The 22,335-nt window shown below is 38.6% G+C and overlaps 1 protein-coding gene across 5 annotated transcripts in view; it reads left to right on the plus strand.

Annotated features, from left to right (window-relative positions):
• The window catches only part of LOC127579698 (talin-1), a 180,622-nt gene that overhangs the window by 125,145 nt on the left and 33,142 nt on the right, over positions 1-22,335 (plus strand). For all 5 annotated transcript variants that reach the window (XM_052032615.1, XM_052032617.1, XM_052032619.1 and 2 more), the window contains exons 28-40: positions 2,215-2,423; positions 4,256-4,375; positions 5,462-5,659; positions 7,580-7,719; positions 9,068-9,161; positions 11,754-11,843; positions 13,441-13,563; positions 15,469-15,612; positions 15,891-16,052; positions 16,296-16,436; positions 17,915-18,096; positions 20,726-20,858; positions 22,153-22,254. In XM_052032615.1, coding sequence (XP_051888575.1) covers positions 2,215-2,423; positions 4,256-4,375; positions 5,462-5,659; positions 7,580-7,719; positions 9,068-9,161; positions 11,754-11,843; positions 13,441-13,563; positions 15,469-15,612; positions 15,891-16,052; positions 16,296-16,436; positions 17,915-18,096; positions 20,726-20,858; positions 22,153-22,254 — 1,838 coding nt within the window. The remainder of the gene's footprint in view (positions 1-2,214; positions 2,424-4,255; positions 4,376-5,461; positions 5,660-7,579; positions 7,720-9,067; positions 9,162-11,753; positions 11,844-13,440; positions 13,564-15,468; positions 15,613-15,890; positions 16,053-16,295; positions 16,437-17,914; positions 18,097-20,725; positions 20,859-22,152; positions 22,255-22,335) is intronic.

Here is a 22,335-nt window from a genome sequence, read left to right on the forward strand (position 1 = left end):
CACTGCAGATGCAGGAAATTTGAAATAAAAATAAAATGCTGGAAATACTGAGCTGATTGAGCAATATCAGCTAATGTTTCAGATTGATAACTCTTCATCAGACAAATTAGCTCTCATTTTTCTAAATACCAGATAATAGGTGTCCATTCTGTTTGATCTTTTGCGCTAACCTTTGCAGATCCATCTCTGAGGCAAGTATATCCTTAAATAAGGAGACGGAAACTGGCCACAGTGGTCTGGATGTGTTCTAACCTTCCTTGCTCTTGAACTCCATCTCATTGCAATAAAAACCAGCAATCCATTTGCCTTCCTAATTATTTACTGTATGCATGCTGCTGCTTGAGAAAATTAGAATCTTTCTGAATGATATTCATTGGTTTCTGTTCTTCAGCCCAAAGTGAGTAACTTAATTTCCAAACATTACCTTCTATCTGCCATCTTTTCACACTCAGCATCTTAAAATAAAACTCTGCCTTCCCATTTTTCTCTATATACCCAGTCCCTTCTTCCTGGTCATTATTAACCAATGATAATTGACTTGATGTGGATGTGAGTTTGCCTTTACAGGTGCTCAGTACAAGAAATGTGTGCAGTAATCCTAATCATATTTTTATTTCTCTGTAACATTATATCAGGCTGTTTCCATCTCTCTTTAGTACAGTTTTGAGGGAAGGATAGAAACTTGCCACCTCGTGTGCATAAACAGAAATTTCTGTCAGACTGGGATGTCCTGCGTTACAGTCTGCCAGCTGAAAGAGGAAATCTGTGGGACAGCCTTTGCACAATTCAGATCATCATTGATCCCCGACTTCCTTTCCACAAGGAAGTCTTTGGTTTTGCTCATGGCAAACTGTTTGATTAACTGTTGGTCCCATGAAAAATAACTTTTGAGTTGATGCATCCTTCAGTAGTACAGATGTTTCACCACCCATCCAACTTCATCAGTGATAGCAACCTTCAGCGTCCGAGTATTGGGCCAAATGTGACAATGTGTAGAACTCCCAAGGTGGCTTACCTTGCTGGGTATGAACTGGAAAAATCTGCTCAACCTTGTCCTTTGAGGAAATTGAATTTAATTATATTTTCCTGTCTCACCCTGCTGTGAGAAACTTTGGTGTTCGGTTTGGGTAACACAAAACCCCCTACAGAAATGCAAGAAACTTCAGGGAGGAAAATAAACAGATTTATGATTAAATTTAGCTAAGTGTGTTTCAAAAATATGATTTGTTATTTTGTAGGGAAATGTGCAGAATTTCACCCATTGTTCAGTAATAAAATATTGCATTATGTAATATCGAATCACTATCCAGTATGCCTGCGGATTTATCTTGTTTACGTGAGTGTGCAAGTCTTTTTCAAGGTGGCAGACTTTATGGGGTAGCTGGAGATGTGGAGGAGAAAATGAACTTGCAATTGGTCTTTGCATTCTTGGGCACCGAAACAATTAAAATTTGCAAGTTTTTCTGATGGTTTTAAGTTGATTACTGTAATCAAACAGGAGGGGTAAGAGGAAAAATTAATGGAAAGATAGGACAAACGGGGGACTGAAGTTGAGATCAGGGAAAAATAAATTGCGAGAATCCTCATGTATGAAAATAATTTGGTATTGGCATTCTAGTTCAAAGTTACTCAAATGAAAATGAAAGAATTGCTTTGAGAAGTTATTGAAATATATGGGGATCTTTATTTGTGAATACAGAAATAAGTTGCTGCATTTTATGACAGGCTGAGATTAGGGACTTGCTATTAAAAGGTGATGAGTTAAATACTTAATTTTCCACTCCATGCACTTTTCAATATTAACAGTAAAATCAGAATTTGTTCTTGGATAATACTACAGGATTTGAGTCTGACAGAATTCATGAACAACTATGACATTCACATGACCTAGCTAGCACTCATTATGTAAACTAGCTAATGAAGATGGCCATTCAGGTATGGATGGAGTGTTGGAAGTGTTCCTCAGGTGTTTTAGGAGAACCAAGAGAAGAAAGACTTAATATGCTTGCATTGCTTTCCTCTGTCTACTTGTTTGAAGTGACCAATGAGATTAAAAATTAATGTTCTTTGTTTTGTCTCTGGGTAATTTGCAATCACAAAATTATAATAATGAAAACAAATTGGTAAAACTGTTACCCCCACCCCCATTTTTCTCTGTCCCTCCCCCCCCCCCACCCCCCCACCCTATTCTTTCTCCCCATGTCCATGTCTCAGGATTGGCCTCCAGAGAAGTAGCTCAAGCATTAAAAGCCCTAGGTTCAGCTGCACGAGGTGTTGCAGCCAATACTACTGATCCCCAAGCACAGAGCGCGATGCTGGAGTGTGCAGGTGATGTTATGGATAAATCCAGTAATCTAATTGAAGAGGCCCGCAAAGCCATGGCAAAACCAGGTGATCCAGAAAACCAGCAGCGCCTAGCACAGGTTAGTATGCTTAAACATGACAGTCTTTCACTTGTTTTTGTTCTTCCCTTCAACAGTTTAACCTGACATGGGTTGAAATTCAATTTAAAAAGGAGTGTGATTGTGCAGCATACACAGAAATTCACTCTTTTTTTTTAATCTAGGTGAGGATCAAGATTCATTTACTGTGTATCTACATCTAATTATTCCAAGTAACAGGAGGTGATTTATTACTAGAGAACCAGAGGACTGCAGATGCTGGAATCTAGATGAAAAAATGATTTTCATCATGAAAAATTGATTTATTACTGTTAATCATTTTCCAAGGCTGATGCCACAAGCTTGATCCACAGATAATTATGTTCATCAAATCATAAATTTTATTCAGTCTATCCAACAGCCCTTTTGGAAAAAATGTATGCCTTTTGAAAGGTTTGGTAATAAAAGGACTATTTTTGACACATTAACGATGTGTTTAAATGTGAATTCATTAAGATCTGGCTGAATTTTGAAAAAAGCCAGTTAATTTTAGCAAAGTGAAGTTCCTTGTAGAGAGTCGGCATAGGCAATCTGCAGCAACAGTTGAAGAAAAGCAATTCACTACTATTTTGACTGTAGAAGCACTCAACAAGAAATTGTACAGCACTTTCTATATATATTGTGCACTGTGCCGATTAGACTACCTTTGGCATTATATTAAAGAAATAATTCTAAAATTGGACCACAGGAATTAAGCCTGACTTTTCTTTGTAAAGAAATCAAGAACTAAACTTGGCAGAATAGGAATGATCCTGCCATTTCCTCCCTTCCCCACTACCTCTGCACATTCACAGAAGTGCCCAACACATGATTTAAAATGCCTATACTGTTTCTTCTTAGCATCTTGCTTACTGACCCCAGGTGCTGTCTTCTGGAGTTTGCATGTTTTTCTGGTGGCTGTAAGCATTTCCACCAATAGCTCCAGTTTCTTTCCTCACCCCAAAGATATGCTGGTAGGTTAATGGCCTACTGTAAATTATTCCTAGTGTAGGTAAGTGACATTAAAAAAAAATGAAATGGGGAGTTAATGGACGTGAGAGAATAAATGGCAGGGCTGCAGGGAAATAAGGAGATGGAGATTGGACTAAGGGATTGCTCTTCTGGAAGCTGGCATGGATCTAATGGGCCAAATGGCCTCCTATGCCATGCCAAGATCCTAAGAGCAAGAACTGAGGTAGAGCATTGGTACATTTGCTCTTATTTAACTATGTGTTATTCGCACTATGTTCTTCGATTGACTCCGGTATGGGGATAGGAAAAGTTGAAATCAAGATTTTATTGAATCAAAGTGATGCGTCAGGTGATATCTGATAAGGAATTCCATATCAAAGTAAGTTCATACTTTGGATTTTGTCCTTGGTTTATAATTGTGGCAAATATTCTTTCACTGGAATCAGCTATAACTTTGATCTCTTAATGGTTCAAAGGTTTCAACAGAAACCTTAATTTGAACATGTAAAGGCAGATTTTGGTATATTGCTGCTATCATGTAATCTTTTGCATGCATGATTCCTTAGACATTGTTTTTCTATGAGGAATGAAATAAGACTGGAGGATGAATCATTCCAGACTATATGACTTGGCACAAGTCTCATCCTTAAATGGTGTGTGTTTGAAGCTAGCCTAAATTGAACTTTGCGTGTTTCAAGAGCATTTTTAAGAGTCTCATCTCAATTCTAGATTGTGATGATCAATTCTAGGTCAATCCAAAACAAATATTAGGCCTCACACTTAAGGCATTTAAGTATAGTCATTCAATTTTGTTAATATTTGGTGACTGAGTACATATACCTCATCCACTTTTCTTCCCACAGGTGGCAAAGGCTGTATCAAATGCTCTAAACAGATGTGTGAACTGTTTGCCGGGCCAAAGAGACGTCGATGCGGCTCTAAGAACAGTTGGAGAGGCTAGCAAAAGGCTTCTTGCAAACTCGGTAAGCAATTGATGTGAATTGTAATTAAAGATAATGACACCAAGTTAGATAAAATGGAGAGAGAGTCACCAGACAGAATACAGTTTCAGATGAGAGTCGCATTATATACATTATTAATGGGAGCTCAGTAAAGTGACATTGACATCTTAAGATCTCTTTATAAAATTAATTAATTCAATTGATTTCAAAAAAATGAAGTCTACACACGCACACAAGTGAATCAGATGTTATTTATCATCATTAATAAAGTGAAATATCCCAAGGCACTCAATGGGGGTGTTGTCAAGTAAAATTTGACACAACCAATGAAATACTAGCAGAGATAACCAATACCTCAGTCAAAGTGTTATGTTTTAAAGAATGTCCTAAAGGAGTGATGCAGATAGGGAATAATCTTTCTTTGATCCCTCTAATTGAAATGCATGATCTCGCACTTCTCCATTTCAAGATTCATTTGCCAGGTTTTTGCCAAATCACTCAATCTATCTATATCCTGTTGCAGAATCACAATATCCTTATCACAACATGCCCTTCCATCTATGTTCATATTATTGGCAAACTTGGAAATCTTGAATTTTGTTCCTTCCTTCCAGGTCATTAGTGTAAATAGTAAACATTTGAGGGCCAAGGACTGACCCCTGGGGTGCTCCACAAGTTACATCCTTCTAGCCTGAAAAGGACCCATTTATCAAACCCTTTTCCATGTGATAGCCAGTTTTCAATCCATGCTAACACACTTCTTCCAGTCCCTTGGGCTTAGGTTATGGGCCAACCTCTTATGAGACATCTTGTCAAATACACTGTCTACAGGTTCCCCTTTATCAACTCCCCCTATCACACGTTCAAAGAATTCAAGCAAATTTGTCAGATGTGATTTAACCTTTCATAAAACCACATTGGCTAGGTTTGATTATATTAAACTTTGCTAAATCATTAGTTATTTCTTCTTGGAGTATTGACTCTAGCATCTTGCCAGCAATAGAAGTTAAACTAACTGGCCAATAGTTCCCCGCATTCTGTCTTCCTCCCTTTTTGATCAGGAGAGTCACCTTGGCTGTTTTCCAATTTTGTTTACTCACTTTTTAGTTTCCACCAAGTTCCAAGAACTTTCAAGAGGTTCAGAGCCATCTAAATGAGGCAGCAGTTGGTTTGAATCAATCGGCCAATGAATTGGTGCAGGCATCCCGTGGAAATACAGAAGACCTGGCAAAGGCATCTGGCAAATTTGGCAAAGACTTCAATGACCTCCTCCAGGCTGGTGTTGAAATGGCTGGACAGTCCAAGGTAAGAAAATAAAGTAATGAGGGAGAAGCAGGTTTCTAGTCTGGCAGACTAAAACATTCAAAAGCATCTCTAGTATATCAAAACAGTGCCTGCCCTGATAAATTAGACTTCTTGATACACTAAGCAGTTTATAACATGTAGCTCACAGTAGGGACTACAATGTTTACTTGCATTTATTTACCATTTTTAATCCAGTGAAATAACCAAATTTGATATATCACACATGAGATACTAATAATTTGATCACAGAGTTGGGTATTAATGGATGTCCTAAATGTGGAAGATGCAATGTGGATTTTTGGAGAGGGGATTCCGAGCTTAGGTGTTGGCAGCTGAATGTAGGCCATAATAGTGAATAGTGGAGTGATTGAATCAGTGGGATGACAAAAGCCTGAGTTAAAGGTGGACTGATGTTTTAGAGAGTTTTAGTGCTGGAGGAAAATAAGAGATAAAGAAAAGATGGACCTTGGAGGGATTTGAAGCCAGGATGAGAAGTTTGATGGTACACATTCAGTCAAGGCTGGCAGGCTTTTGCATTCCTTCTTGGTCTTGAGAGGTAAAAAGTGGGAACCTGACCAGAAGTGTTGGAGCAATCAAGTCTAGAGATAATTAACAAAGCATGGGTGAGAGCTGCAGCAACAGCAGGTTAGTATAAGATGAGTAGAGCGATTGTTGGGTAACTGAAGCCTGATAATCTGAACACTGCTGCAATGTGATGTGGTCAGATGCTGACCTGTGCATGAAATGCAGTACTGAGGTCGCAGACTCTCTGGTTCAGTCTTGCACTGTTGCAAGCAAGAGGGATATTGGTTGCTAGAAAACAGTTTGTGAGAGTGACCAAGAACAGTGGTTTCCAGCTGCATAGCTACATTTCACTTCCTTTGAGGCTCAAATTCCAAACCTGGGCTCATCTGATAGTCAGCCATATACTTGTAGGATTTTGGGTCTTTCAAATTTAAAAAAAAATTATCTTGGAATACAGCAAGCTCTTTAGTGTTTTTACTTTGCTTTTCAACTTGAGCTACCCTTACTAACGTATGTACCTCTTGGAGAAAAGCATTTCCGTTCCAAATACATGTACAACTTTTTAATTGAATTCTTGTGAATAGGTATTTTTTTTTTTAATTCCTGTCATGTGAAAATAATTCTTCCAATTCCCCATTCATGATTTAGTAAACATGAATTCATCTTCCTTTTCTAATTAGAGTTTGCTTAATCTTCACGAGCTTACGTGTCTATAAACTCTTCATTCGTGTATCATTTTTGGAATTGCTGGATTTGACTTTGCAATTAGTTCTTTATCTCACTTTCAGTATTATAATTAAACCCCATGGATCTTAGTCTCCAATCTAATTCAGTCTCCAATCTAATGAGAGATTTGACCTTGGCAGTGGAAGAAGCATGGACTTGTGCATTCAGCCATGATGCCCCCACATCCAACATTTCTCTTCCTGATCAATTCCATTGAGGCTAGGGCAAGGGTTGAATTTTGGCTGAAAATGAGAAGCGAGTTGATAGTAATTTTTGTTTTCCCTATCCTCGTATCCCTGTTTTCATACTGGCACCCATTCCCCACCCCTCCACACCCCCCAATACAGCCCTCTGCACCACCACCACAAACTGGCATTTATCCTCTGGTTTTGTGTTTGCAGAAAAGCTATTTGGGTGAGATGCTTGGTGGAATTGTAGTTTGTAGCCATCGTATTTATGGCAACTTGCCAAGCTACTGGAGGGTGACCAATGCCTTTGGAACCTCTTAACCCAGGGTCAAAGCTTTGAGAACATTGCAAAGAGAGCAAAAATATTAACTATATTGTCCCTGTAGAAATTGTTCTGATTTTCTTTGATCTGTATTTTAAAGCTCAACATTTGGATTTACAAGGAATTTACTTCTGGTTTTCATTCTTTGTAATTCCACAGGATAAAGAAGACCAGGCTCAGGTAATTGGAAACCTGAAGAGTATTTCAATGGCATCCAGCAAACTCCTCCTAGCAGCCAAAGCACTCTCTGCTGATCCAACAGCTCCCAACATCAAGAACCAACTTGCTGCAGCTGCACGGTAAATGGGGAGAGCTTGTTTTACTTCCTTAAACGGACAAATCTCTGCAACCTAGTGCCCTCACTTGGCATGCTACATGCACTAATCATGTACAGTGACAGTCTTAGAAAGCAAGTAAGGAACAGGCAAAACAAATAAAACTAAAATTGCAAAAGTTGGAATTAAGGCAAAAGCTGCTGAAAATGCAGAGTGGTCTGAACAGCAATTGAGAATAGTGTTTGTTTTTAAGGAAGCCAGTTTTTAAAAAGGAAATGGCATGTTTCCATGGGAGTAAAGTAAAACAGCTATTCCTTTCAGCACATTTTTAATATCCCACGCAACAAAATACTACTAATGGTGTCACTAATTAGTAGCTGTGATTATAGGCAAGCGCCATTTCTATCTTCCCCAAGCAATAATTATGAGAGTTTCTCTCCTCTATGAATATTTTGCATGAAATGCACTCAGATCAGAATTGTTTACCTTTTATTTTAAACAATTTGGGTTTAATCAATTGGAACTTCCCCCACTCAAGTTCAGAAAAAAATTGTGTATTTAAGGAGTCTGAGGCATATGAATGACATGGCCTGCCCATTGGACCAGACTGAATGTAATTGGAACCTCAGTGTAATTGGAAATGTTGGTCTGAGAGAGGACACTGATATTAGTTCACATGCACTGCCGGTGGATTTTGAAGACGATAATGTTGCTGCCTGTGAGTTCCCAGGTGGCAGAAGCTGTCTGCGGCCCTGCAGCAGCCAGCAAATCCATCCCTCCGGTGTCCCAAATACTCATTCAAGTGTATGAGATGTACATAAATTAGGCATTCATAACCTGGAGAGGACCTGAAGAGAATTTAAAATTGTCCTCAATCAGTGTTTTCCAGATCACCATAACGCTGCCTATTTTTCCCCCAATGTGGCCTTTAGTTCTTTTGCCGATTAATTTGTCTGGTTACCCTTCTTACTATTGGGAATTGTTTCACCATGCCACGTTAAGAACATTCACAACTTTCGCCTTCGAGAATTTGTGAATGTACAACTCCCTCTTCTTTTATACCCTTCAAAATTGTACCACTTAAGCGCCGGAGGCAGGGGTAGGAGTTGACTTTGGCCTTAAGATCAAAAGTTGATAAACTAGCCATGATGTGGGAAATGTTAAATTCACTTCAAACCATAGGCTAATTATCAATAGATAGTTTGAACAAATTTGCCAGCTAAAATTAAATTCCAGCCTACTACTCAACCATCATTTTGCAAATATCAACAAAGTTTGGGATTTAGTGTAAGACTTTATTATGAATTCCATACACAAAGTAGTACATCTGTGGCAAGTAATGTTTTGTTTGGTGTTTTTTTTCCTCTTGCAGAGCTGTGACTGAAAGCATCAATCAGTTGATTACTATGTGCACACAGCAGGCTCCAGGACAGAAGGAATGTGATAATGCTCTCCGTGAGCTTGAGGTAAGTGAACGACTACCCCAGTGTTCGCTGTTTTGATTTGAACTTCCAAATTTCCTTGAATGAGTTAAATCTACAATTTCAGCATAACTTCTTAGTTTACTGTGAAGCACGAGTTACCAAGCAGATGAGTTATATTTTTTGCATATGTTTCTGGTGTTTTCTCCAAAACACAATCTACTGGCCATTTGCACATTCTGGCTATACTGTACGCCATGAGTTTGCAGGAGGATTGTCACGGTTTGTTAAATACAAGTGGTGAATGGTGCTGGCATCCTGTGGTCCAACTTACGAATTAAATATTTTGAATAGTTAGATTTATCTGAACCAGTGAAACAACCAAATTTATAAGTGAGTAGTGTAAACATCAGAAATAGAATTAAATTATAAAGTTCTTTTTAAAGTGCAGGTTTAAAAGAAATTTATGAAAGAAAGAACCTTGGTCAGACACTGTCTCTGTGTTAAGTTTTAAATAACATAGTTATTAATGAAGCGCAGCACTTGCTACTGTTTTCAAAGCCTTTAACACCATCAATCAGGAAAGGCTGTTAAACACTCTCCTCAAATTCAGCTGCTCACAGAAATTTGGCTCGTCTTACGCTTGCTCCATTATGGCATGCAAGCTGTGATATTGATCCAGGAGTCCTCCACAAACCATTCTCAGTGAAAACAGGTGTTAAACAAGGCTGTGTTATTGCTGCAAGACTGCTCAATATTTCTTGCCTCCAGCATACCTCCTATGGGAGTGGAACTAATCTTCATATGGCAACTGCACACGAGGATCAAGGTTACCCAAACCTCGATAGTTGAGCTGCTATTTGGCGAATAGCACTTTCTTTTGTATACATTCAGTGTCTGAGCTCCAAGCCATCATCAACACTTTAGGTGAAGCACGCTCGAGGATGGGCCTTGCACTTAATATCTGCAAGAGGAAGATCCTCTACTAAATTGCCCCTGCTGCACCATATTGCTCTCACCACGATAATGGCAAGACCATGGAAAATATGGACCACGTCCCATATCACAGGAGCCACCACTGAGCAAAGGCAGACACCGATGATAACATTCATCAGTGCTTTCAATGCACTAATGCAGCTCATGGTCAATTGAGGAGTAGGGTATTTGAAGACCAAGACCACAGACCTGGCACATCAGAGACCTGTAGTACCTACAGTAGACATCTCAAGCCACTGGAAAAATACCATCAGCACTGTCTCTGCAAAATCTTTCAAGTTCATTGGATAGATGTGAACCAATATCACTGTCCTCTCCCAGGCCAGCATCCCCAGTATGATGCCCTGATTACTCAGTCATTTACATTGGGCATGCCATGTCTTTCGCATGCCTGACACCAGTCTATCCAAACAGATGCTCCTTCCCACAGCAGAGTTTGGAATGAGATTACCAGGTGGACAGAGGCAGAGATTCAAGGATGTGCCCAAAGCTCCTTGAAGAATCATTCCCACTGATTCCCAGGAAGCTTTGGCCCATGGCTGCTCAAATTAGAAAAGGGGCATTCAGGGTGGCATTGATAACCTCGAGTCAATACATCGGGAGCCCTGTACTAGTTGACAGAAGGAGCCTGCACCTGCCCCTTCAGTGACAGAGTGTATAGTTCCTACACTGAACTCAGAACTCATAAAACTGGAGTGGAAGTAAGTCGGCCATGAACCTGAGTCCTTGTAGCACATACAGTAAATCTCCAATAATCTAGCATGCCTGGGACCTTGGTGCTGGACTGGCAGATTTTCCAGACTTTGGATATTATTCCTATTAATACCTCAACACTTATTTTTAACACTTTTTTTTTTAAGATGTTGTGGGGTGATATAATTTTCTAGGTAACCCAGTATATTTAAAGGGAGGGTGGGAAACGGGGCTCTGGTGAGCTGAAAGGGACTGCAGGAACCGGATTGCCAGGGAGTTTAAAGAGAAGACGGGAACCGGGGCCCCATTGAGTTTCAAGCATGTATGGCAAACATCACCTGGTGAGTCAAATGCCAAACCATTGGGATTTCTGAATAGCTGGATAGCAGATTATCAATAAATAGGCATTTTCAAATCTGCAGATTTATAAGTTTAGTCTAAGGTTTATTGGGTCTCCCTGCTGCCCCATTGCAGATCCACCTTGTCAATGACCTCCCATCTCTTATGGTCTTTTTGAAAGTACTTGAGCTTCCCTTTGACAAGGAAGGATATTATTTGCATGTCCAGTCAAAATTCAATAATTACTAAGATCATGTAGCATTCTTGAGGGAGGTCACAAGCATAGGGATCTTAAGGACTCAGAGCAGAAGGATGTGTGCATAGCTAGCATGGTGAGTGCAGGTCAAACAGGACAGAAGTGGACCTTGGGCAGTAAGAGAGGTGAGGACAGTGAATGTAGGCAGGCTAAACTGACACATCACACGATATATTGTGCACCACAGGTTTGGTTGAACTCAAATGACATTTTATTGGAGTACTATCAGAATCAGATTTATTATCATTGACATGTTGTGAAACTTGTTATTTTGCAGCAGCAGTACAGTGCAACAGTACTATTGTACTATTCTTGTGAATGATTAAACTTCAACTGTTTTTTTTCTTTTGCAGACAGTCCAAGGAATGCTTGACAACCCCACTGAAGCTGTCAATGACTTGTCCTACTTTGATTGCATTGACAGCGTGATGGAAAATTCCAAGGTACCAAAGTGAATATTTTGTGTTATTAGCTATTAGTTACTAGTTGTTCCTTGAAGAGCAGCCATTAACTACTGACCATTTCAGCCTGGACATTTGTTTTTTTTTGTTGTTTGAATGACTATCTAGTTTAAAAGTTGGTGGCCAAGGATATATAATTATTAAAATGTTTCTTAAGATGTCATTATTACTAAATATGGTTTGCTGTGCAATTCACCCTCTAACTGGTTAATTCTTTTTGAAGATGCACTTTAGTTACAGGAGTTGTATATTAATGTAGCGCTTCAGTTTGCTTGATTTGTGTTAATTAAACACTGCACAGTTGGAGTAGTTGCATGAGAATAGGTGAAAGCTATTATTGTAGCCTACTCTATCATTGTATTAAATATGGCAGTCTTGTCTCTTTAATCCAAATTTGCCTTCCCTTCAATTTGTCAAGGCAAATAGAAAGGAAGGAATCTTTCAATTGTTCCTTTCTGGTTTACAAAATGTTGCTCTTCATGGTCTTGCAGACTTTGAGGTGAAGAGATTTTAACTGAATAGGTTTAACTGTAACTTGAGTTTAAAGCCATCAGTTGTCAATTCTCTTGTCAATTTTCTACATATTTCAAACCACATAGTGAAACTACCTTGGCCCCCAAAAAATGACTTTTTATTACAAAGCAACTTTCACATCCTTGGGATTCCTAACTGTGTTGACAGCCAACTAATTAACTTCTGTAGATATAATCACCCCATAGTTACATGAACACAGTAAGCTGTATATCTAAAATGGTGCAGAAAATTATGAGGGGCATTGATAGATTAGATAATTTAAAAAAACCTTTTCCCCTCAGCAGAGTATCTAAAATCAGAGGGCATAGATTTAGGGAAAGGTTTCGGAGGATCTGGGGAAGATATTTTTTTACCTTCAAGATGGTTGGTATCTGGAAAGCACTGCCCAAGAGGGTTGTGGAGGCAGGTGCTCTTTCAAGATTTGAAAAGCATCTGGATGTCACTTGAATCCCCAGGCCATAGAAGCCTATAGACCAAGTGCTGGTAAATGGCTTTTGTACAGATAGGTACTTGGGCCTGCTTGTGCACTGTGGAACTCTTTGACCAATTTGAGTGCTTTGTTCTGTTATGCTGCTAATATTTGAAGAATGTTGGCCAGAACCCCCAAATCTTGGCATCTCTCCACAATGCATCATGGAACAAGCAGGCAGTATATCATGTCATTTGGAACATACCTTGTCCAAGGAACGCAACTAAAGTAGTTCATTCCAGGCACCTATCTTGTGAATCATTAGTGTGTTTCCTCTAAATTCAGAATAGTTTTTCAAAGATCCACTGCCCAAACTAGAACACTTCTCCAAATAAGGTCAGACTGGCACTTTGTCATTGAGAGAAAATCATTTTTTAAGCAATATTGCCTGAAGAATTTAAGGAGGAATAACTGTTGAACAGTTTCACTAAAAAAAAATTGAATGATAAATAACAGGAAGAACTGTGGACCTGACGTTAAAACTGAAAAATGTTCATCTTTAGTCCATTGCTTTATCTTTAACCTTGCATGCAAAATTCAGACAATTTAGCATTTTGTCCATTAATTTTTGTATAGGTTCTTGGAGAGGCGATGACAGGAATTTCTCACAATGCAAAGAACAGTAATCTACCAGCCTTTGGTGATTCTGTAAGTTCTGGTTCCAAGGCATTGTGTGGACTTACAGAAGCAGCTGCTCAGGTAAACGTCATTTTTAGAAATGGAATTCTTACAGCAAATCATGCTTGCACCTGTGCAGAAAAAAATGCAAGAACCATGTGTATATGCATGAGCATCATTGGGTAATGGTTTGTAAGGATGCTGAATCCTAAACTCTTATGTAACGTTACATCTAAATGAAATTCTAAATTTGAAGATGGTTATTTGGTCCATTTTAGATTATTCTTTGGTAGAGCAATCCATAATTAACTATGCTGTCTTGCATTTTCTTCACTGTTCCTTTGTCATTGTTATTCTAATATTTATCCCTTTTTACTTTAACTGTGGCCGCTTTCTCAGCTGTTCTGTTCCAGTAAGTTTCATGCTCCAACAACCCTGTAATTTCTCCTGACTCAACCCCTGCAGTCTATGATTATATTAAATTGATAACTGCTCATTACTGACTCCACAAACAGTGGAAGTGCCAAAGAAATGGTATTAAATGACCTTTTAGTTTGCTCTTCAGTGGAAAAAGAGCCATTATCTGAAATCTCTACTCAGATTCCTATTCCCAGCACAATCCTGGTGAATTTACACTCAGGAATTTTAAGGTGATTAACTTCCAGAAATTAAATACAGGGCTAGACCATTGGTGTAATGTTTTTATAAATTTAATATTTCATACTTTTTCATTCCAGTACTGTCTACTGGTGCTCTCACTCAATCACACAATCTTCCTAAAGTACTATTAAATCTAATATCAATAAACTTTGATCATTCTTGGTACTCAAGGCTAAATCATCTGTTTACACCAATAAGGGAATCTGTTATATTTTTTTCAAACACAGCCTTGTCTTTACCAGATTGGAATTGACCTTAATGAAGTCATCCATTTTGTACTGCACACAAATTTTATCTCTATTTGCTGAGCTGTTGTGCAATAATTTGCATAATCTCCAACATATAATAGTTAAAATGAAAAATAATTGTTCACAAATTGGTATTAAACCATTTGGAGTAACACCTAGTAATTACAGAGAACTGATAAAAGGCATAATCTTGCTGCTCTGTCATTTGTTTGCAGCCATCTGAATTCTTTGAAGAGAAACATTTCCAATCTTTCAACCACTCGGACTTTCTGAAAATGTTTGGATCTCTTGGCCATAAATTGTTATTGTTTAGACAAATTCTGCATTTGTTTATTTAGCCACACTAATGGTACATGGAAGAAACTGAAAATGCTGAAAATACTCAGGTTAAGCAACGTCATTAAGAAAGATAAACCAAGTTGAAGTTTCAGGATGCGGACCTTTCACAAGAATTAGGAAAATTAGAAATCAAACTTGTAAATTGCAGAGATAGGGTAGGGAACAAAAGGAAAGGTTTGAGATGGGATGGAGACCAGGAGAGGGTGAATGAAGTGGTGTTGGTTCTGGCTGAAAGTGTCGAGATTTATATGAACAAGATCTGTATTGGAGACACGTTAAATCTGAATTACCAGAAAAGGAGGAAAAAGTAAATAGAATGATGAAAATCTGAAGGACATTTGAAGAATATACACTTGGCTTCAGACATTACTATGTGGACTGAGTAACTATTCCCCGGTTCTTGGTAAATAAGTTAATGCATTCATAAAATGATTAAGAAGCATAAATACGATTGGTTAAATTGCTACCTAGCTTAAAGCTCCCATTATTTGCTGTCACTCAACTAAATTTTGTAAGCCTTGGGTATTGTGTGCTGTGGTGTCTTTTGATGCTTTTTGTGATGGGAGGAAAGAAAAGGGACATTCAGTTCCATGCTTTGCAAAATTGAAGAGAGGGCTTTGTAATTAGTATTCTCCATTTTAATTATTAGAAGATTGATGCTAGTGAAAGGCATGCAAGAGGACAAAAGTTATGCATTTTTTGAAATAATTTAAAACTTTTTTATAAAATTAATTTGCAGGCAGCCTACCTTGTAGGAATATCAGATCCCAACAGCCATGCTGGCCAGCAAGGATTAGTTGATCCAGCTCAGTTTGCCCGTGCCAACCAAGCTATCCAAATGGCTTGTCAGAACTTGGTGGACCCAGCCTGTATCCAGTCACAGGTAAGATTTGTGCTTGCTGTTGTAATATCAAAACATTTATCTTTTTTCAGAATCACTAGCAGGAAGGCAGTCAATTATCCAGACTCTAACCACCTACTGCACAAGTTTTCAGTCATATTAATTTTGGTTCTTTTGTCACCTTCATTCGTGAGCCCTATTCTAAAACCCTTTTGGTTCCTGGTACTTGATTCTATTTCTTGACTTTTCAAAATGTTCTGTTTTGAGCTTGTATGAAAATTGTGGAAGCCTTTGCGTCATTTTTGTTTTTCTTACTGTAGGTTTTGTCTGCCGCCACCATTGTTGCAAAGCACACTTCTGCGTTGTGCAATGCCTGTCGCTTGGCCTCCTCCAAGACCTCTAACCCTGTGGCAAAGAGACAGTTTGTTCAGTCGGCAAAAGAAGTGGCAAACAGCACAGCCAATCTTGTGAAGACAATCAAGGTACATCCTAGAAAATTCATGTTTGCAAACAAACGTTTCAGGGTACAACTTGTATGGAGTTGAGTTACAAATGATAAATATATTAGAGATTGTTACATTGAAGAACAACTATATATTGATATTTTTAAAAATAGATGCGGCCTAATCCTCACAATGCTGAGTCGATGTATAATCTGTTGTCGTTTTGACATATTATTAATCCTAAAACTACTAAAACTGCTTTACTCTTTTGAAACTATGTAGGCCCTTGATGGTGCATTTACTGATGAAAACAGAGAGAAGTGCCGAGCTGCCACAGTTCCTCTGATCGAAGCAGTCGAGAATCTGACAGCGTTTGCTTCCAACCCAGAGTTTGTCAGCGTTCCAGCTCAAATTAGTCCTGAGGTACTGTAAAAAAGGAAGCAGAAGTGGGAATAGGCCATTTGATCCCTCATGCATGCCCTGCTACTTGTGCTCATGGCTGATCTTTTACCTCAGTGCCACTTTACTGCACTAATCTCACATTCCTTGATTCCCCAAATGTCCAAAAATCTGTGATCTGTCTGAAATGTATTCAGTCACTGAACTTCCACAATGCCCTTGGGTAGAGAATTTACCATCCTTCAGACTGTCATTATCCCAATGGTACAATGCCCAATTATTAGTGTTGTTGAATTCGGTTATGAATATTATGCGTCTTGAATTACAATTAAAATAGTGCATTACAAATCTACTAATCAGTTCTTTAACCATTAGCTGAGTGTACAATTAATGACACTGCCATTATTTATTTTTCATGTTACAAAATGGAGGGTGGCTATTAGGCCCATTGAGTCTATGCTGGAGCCATCTCATCAATCCTATCTCCACCGCCCACCCCCCCCCACTTATTTCCCTGTAATCTATTCTCTGGCATTTGCCTCTTAACAGCCCCCCAATTCTCCCACCACCTACCTACAACAGGGACATGTTCCAGTGACCAATTTACATAACTACCAGGAGGTGGGAGGAAACCAAAGCACCTGGTGGAAACCCTTGCAGTCACAGAAAGAATGTGCAGACTCCATGCAGACATCGGTGGAGGTCAGAATCGAACACTGGTCACTGGTGCCACCACGGTTTGAAAAGGAAAGACAATCTACCTTGTAGCTGTGGATTACAGCATGTTGTGGGTGGTGCAGAATTTGAATTGGGTTAATAATCTCTAATTCAAAACAGAAATATTAGTAAAGGTGACCACAGAACTACCTGATTGTTGCTAAACCCATCTGGTCCTTAATGCAGGGAAGGAAATCTTCCATTCTCGCCTTGTCCAGACCCACCAGTGTGGTTGGACTTGACAAGCCACTAAGTTCAAGGGCAGTGAGGGATGAATAATAAATGCTGGCCCAGCAATACCCAGACCCTGAAACATGAATAAAAATTAAATTCAGTCCTATGGTGATTTTGATGAGGGATAATAATCACTTGTACAATATTTAGTGCTTTTTCTCTAAAACTGGAAAATCATTTTGGATTCCAGTAACTGCTTTTGAGGTACTGAAAGAAGACAGCCTGAATTTTACAAAGGAGGTGCTGGGAAAACAAACTTTTAGCATTTTTCTGTAGATCTCTAAAGATAAAGGCCACCACTAGGTGACTGCATGAGCTAGTCAACGCTTGACCAAAATGTTACACAGTCTCAACACAAGAGAACAAAGGGAGGATGCACTTTTAAGCACTGAAGTCGATATGAGTAACTTCCAGTACTTGTCCACATGAGGGTGCCAAATCTCCAACTGAACTATTAACTGCTCTTTTAACAAGTAATATAAAAATAATGCATCAGTAGTACAATTCACTTTAAAAAGTTGTTTGCCTATGTTTGGTGTTTTTTGTGGCAGGGTCGTAATGCTATGGAACCTATAGTTGTGGCTGCAAAGACAATGCTGGATAGTTCAACTGGCCTTATTCAGACTGCTCGCTCTCTTGCTGTAAACCCCAAAGACCCACCCAAATGGTCTGTCTTGGCTGGACATTCCCGAACTGTGTCTGATTCTATCAAGAAGCTCATTACTTCCATCAGGTACTTCTGTTTATTAACAATTTAGTTTCAACACCTAGCATTTAACAGTAAAGTGGGTTTGTATCATAGTTTCACTTGGTTTTAATTGAACTTTACACAGGGCCTAATCTCCATTGCTTGTTTGTTGATAATTGCATTTTAAAAATTTCGGGCACTGTATTATGTCTTTGATCTGAGATTTATCTGACTCTAAATTGCATCTAAGTTTTCATTATTGTTTTGTGACGTCGTAATACATTCCCAGTTTTATTATGGCTTGTTGCATCTGTTGCACACACTGTTCCCATTTAAATGTCTAATTCTGTCATTTATCCTTTTAAGGAATTTTAATACACAGTGTTGAAAATCTTGGGTTTTTTTAGCTAAAGGCAATAATGTTAATTAAGCTTTGCAGCACATTTAAACATAAATCAAGAGGTTCGTGTGTGATCTATATTAAAAATATTGGTTTAAAAAATATTTAATTGACCATATTACTCCCCACTGTTCATAAGCTTGTTGTTTTTGTTTTGTCTTTGAATAATGAGCTATCCCCAATTCTAACTCCTGTTATCAATAATTACTTAAAATGTAGCTATGAATATTTTTATTATTTGGCCCCAATCATAAGGCTTTGTCTACAATTGAAAACATAGCTGAAAACAGCAACTCTGTCACATGAGCTACAAATTTTGGTCATCTGTGCTTGAATCTTCTGTGTGATGCTATATTTTATATTTATTAGAGACAGGCAACACTTATTCAGCATTAACCCGTGGTTGCTCAGCTTGAGTTTCGTCAAGGCCATTACTCAGCAGAGCTAAACTCAGTGTGAAGTTAAAGTGACCACTCTTGCTCTCGGCAAAATTTGACATCAAGGATTCCAAATGAAATTAATGCCAATTGGAGGAAAACTTACCACTCATTGGAAAGTGGAGTCATACACGATGGAAAGGAAGATGGTTATCATTGTTTGAGCCCACTCAATTCAGCCAATGGACATCGTTGCAGGAGTTCCTGAGAGCAGTGTCCTTGGCCCAACTACCTTCAACTGCTTTATCAATTATCTTTGCTCTTTCATTAGATCTGAAGTGAGAATTTGCTTTAATTACATAATGTATTTGTGTTTTAATTTACTTCTAAGATATAACCTCAGGTGCAACCTTCATAAGTTGCACTACATGAGTTCCAAGCAATAACCATCTATAATAAAAACTCTAACCACCACTTCATGGTATTATCATGGATGAGACCCCCATCATCAACATCCTGGGGATTTGCTTTGGCTAGAAACTCAACTGGACCAAATACAACCACTGTAACTGAAAGAGAAGGTCAGAGGCAGAGCATCCTGCAGTCGGTGACTAATTTCTTAATTTTCCAATGCTTTTCCACCATCCACAAAGCAGCAAGTCATGCATGTGCTACAATACTCTCCACTTTCTGGGTAATTGCAATTCCAATGATGCTCAAATTTGACTATCCAGGACAAAGTAGCTCACATGACTAGCTTGAACATTCACTCTCTGCATCACTAGCAAACCATGGCTTCTGTTTATAAGACAGACAGCAGCATTTTGCCAGGCTGTCTTAAGTAACCCCTTCCAAGCTTTCTACTAACTGGGAAGGACAAGGGCACCAGGCACATGAGAGCGCTATCATTTGTAACTTCGTCCCCAAGTCCGACATAATCCTGACTCTCAAATATATTGCCACTGTTTCATTATGGCTGTGTCAAAATTCTGGAATTCTCTTCAGAGGCACTGTCAGAGAACCTTCACCATAAGGATTGCAGCAATTCAGGAATGCAAATTGCCAGAGCACTATGAGGGCTATTGGGGGAGCAGGACTTAAATACTTCCACTGTAGTTAAGCATTGCAGGGGCATTATTAGTTTTTACCAGAGCTATACAGCTTGCAGTTATCTGTTTGAAATTGATGGTGCTCTGTATTGAGGGGTTAACTTTTTAGTGTGCTTAACATTTCATCTGATTGGAAGTGGAATGCATTACCCAGATTAATAAAAGAAACCATTGAGGTGAAGTCAATTCGAATGAGTGAAGACTGGAATGCATACTTTTAATACCTCAGGTGACTTGAAGTAAAAGCTCCCCAGTCCCCACTGAAATTTTAACCTTCAGGCATGCTGCCTTGCTTTGTACATGAGTTCTAGTCACTAACTTGTTTTATCTTCACCACATGTATTCAGTACTTTTGCAAAATGACAGTTTGGGTTAAATCTTTTAATAAAACTTCTGTAATTTGGTGGCAAACTACACAAAGTACATATGAACACTGCTTGTGAAATTTGGGCACTGTTACATGAACATGTGCTTCATATCAGACTTATTTGAGCAGGGCATTCATTCTAGGATTAGGAACATGTTATGCCATAGCCAGGGGCTCTTGGGCTGTCTTGGACTGAAAATCTTTTAATATACATTCAGATTCAACTGTTTAAACTTTGAGAAAGCTAATATAGGTACCAAAATTATGCTGGTACTATATTCAACATTTTCTTTACGTGAATATATGTGCAGTGGATATTGCTATCATCCTGGATATATAAAGAGTGAGTGTGTGTTTTGTAACAACTACAGATTTTTTTTGATATCACATTAACGGTAGATGTTTCATCCCTCTTCTTCAGAGATAAAGCTCCCGGGCAGAGGGAGTGTGATGAAGCCATTGATGTTCTCAACCGATGTATCAGAGATGTTGACCAGGCATCTTTGGCAGCAATTAGTCAGCAGCTGGCCCCACAAGAAGACCGCTCCCAAGAGGTAAACAACAAATATTTTCCTTATTCAGTGATTTTCTGCATCTCGGTTATTTCATTTTAAATGATTGTGCTAGTTAATCCAAAAACGTGAAATTACAGACTTTCCTTTTATTCTCCCTGATATTTTACCCTATCCCATCCCAGTCCTTCTCTGTAGCTCAAAGCTGGTTAACATTTTCCTCCAATTTTGATAAACAGCCATTGCTCTGAAATGCTATCTGTTTCTACCTCTTGATGCTCCATCACATCCTGAATATTTTAGCTTTCCTGTTTTATTATTATTCTTCCAAGATTTACTTCTATTAAATATTTGAAACTTTTATTCACTGCACTGTAACTATTAAAATTCAAAGATATGATGCAGCAACGTCATGAAAAAGTTTGCAATGTCAATTTATTCAGGGTAGCCAATTTACTAAAATGGCTAAGGAGGACTACATTGCATTAGCTGACTTCTTACCAGTTTATTGCAATGCAATATTGCCACAGAACTAAAAATGCCTGGGCCTGGTGACTGGAGATGGGGTAGGGGGTGGTGTATTAAGAGACTGGATTGAGGAGAAAGTATATCAAATGTACATGCAGATCCTTGAATGACAATTGGCATTCTGTAAATGGTGTTGGCCATGGCTCAGTATTGGCACTCTCTCCTGAGTCAATCAGTTGTAAGTTGCAGTGCTACTGTACAGACTCAAGTGCAAAATCTAGGCTGACAACCTAGTTTAATACTGGGAACATGTTATACTGTTAGAGCTGCTGTCTTTTGGATGGAACATTAAACAAGTCAATTGGATGTAAATGATCCCATTCCATTATTTTGAAGAAGAGCAGGAGGTCTCCCTGTTGTCCAATACATATCCCTAAACCAACAACACTATATTTAAAAAATATCTGGCCACATCAGCTTGCTGTTTGTGGCAATTTGCTGTGCAGAGTTTGCCTGTCATTTTACTTTATAGCCATGACTATATCTCAAAATAATTAATTGGCTGAAAAATACATTGTGGTGTCTTGCCATTGTGAAAGGCGATATATAAATGCAGACACAAGAGACTGCAGGTGCTATAACCTGGAGCAAAAAACAAACTACTGGAGGAACTCAGTGGGTCAGGCAGCATCTGTGGAGGCAAAAGGATGGTTGACATTTTGGGTTGGTTTATTTTTATGATTTTTACTTGTAATATATGAATGTTAACATGTCTTTAAATCTCTGGTGCATTGGACACTCATTTGCACTGTAAAAATGCTAAACTGGAACTGATGTCCTGATGATTTTTATTGCAATTTTCCATTAGGCGTTACATGATCAGATGACTGGAGCTGTCCATGAAATCAGCAATCTGATTGATCCAGTAGCAGTGGCAGCTCGTGCTGAGGCTTCACAATTAGGACACAAGGTAAAATGGCTACGTTATGGATAATAAATTCCTGACACTGCTTATGTACCTAAACAATATTTTTTTTAAATTCTGTAATTA

Source organism: Pristis pectinata, chromosome 2 (assembly GCF_009764475.1).
Source record: "Pristis pectinata isolate sPriPec2 chromosome 2, sPriPec2.1.pri, whole genome shotgun sequence".
NCBI lineage: Eukaryota > Metazoa > Chordata > Chondrichthyes > Rhinopristiformes > Pristidae > Pristis > Pristis pectinata.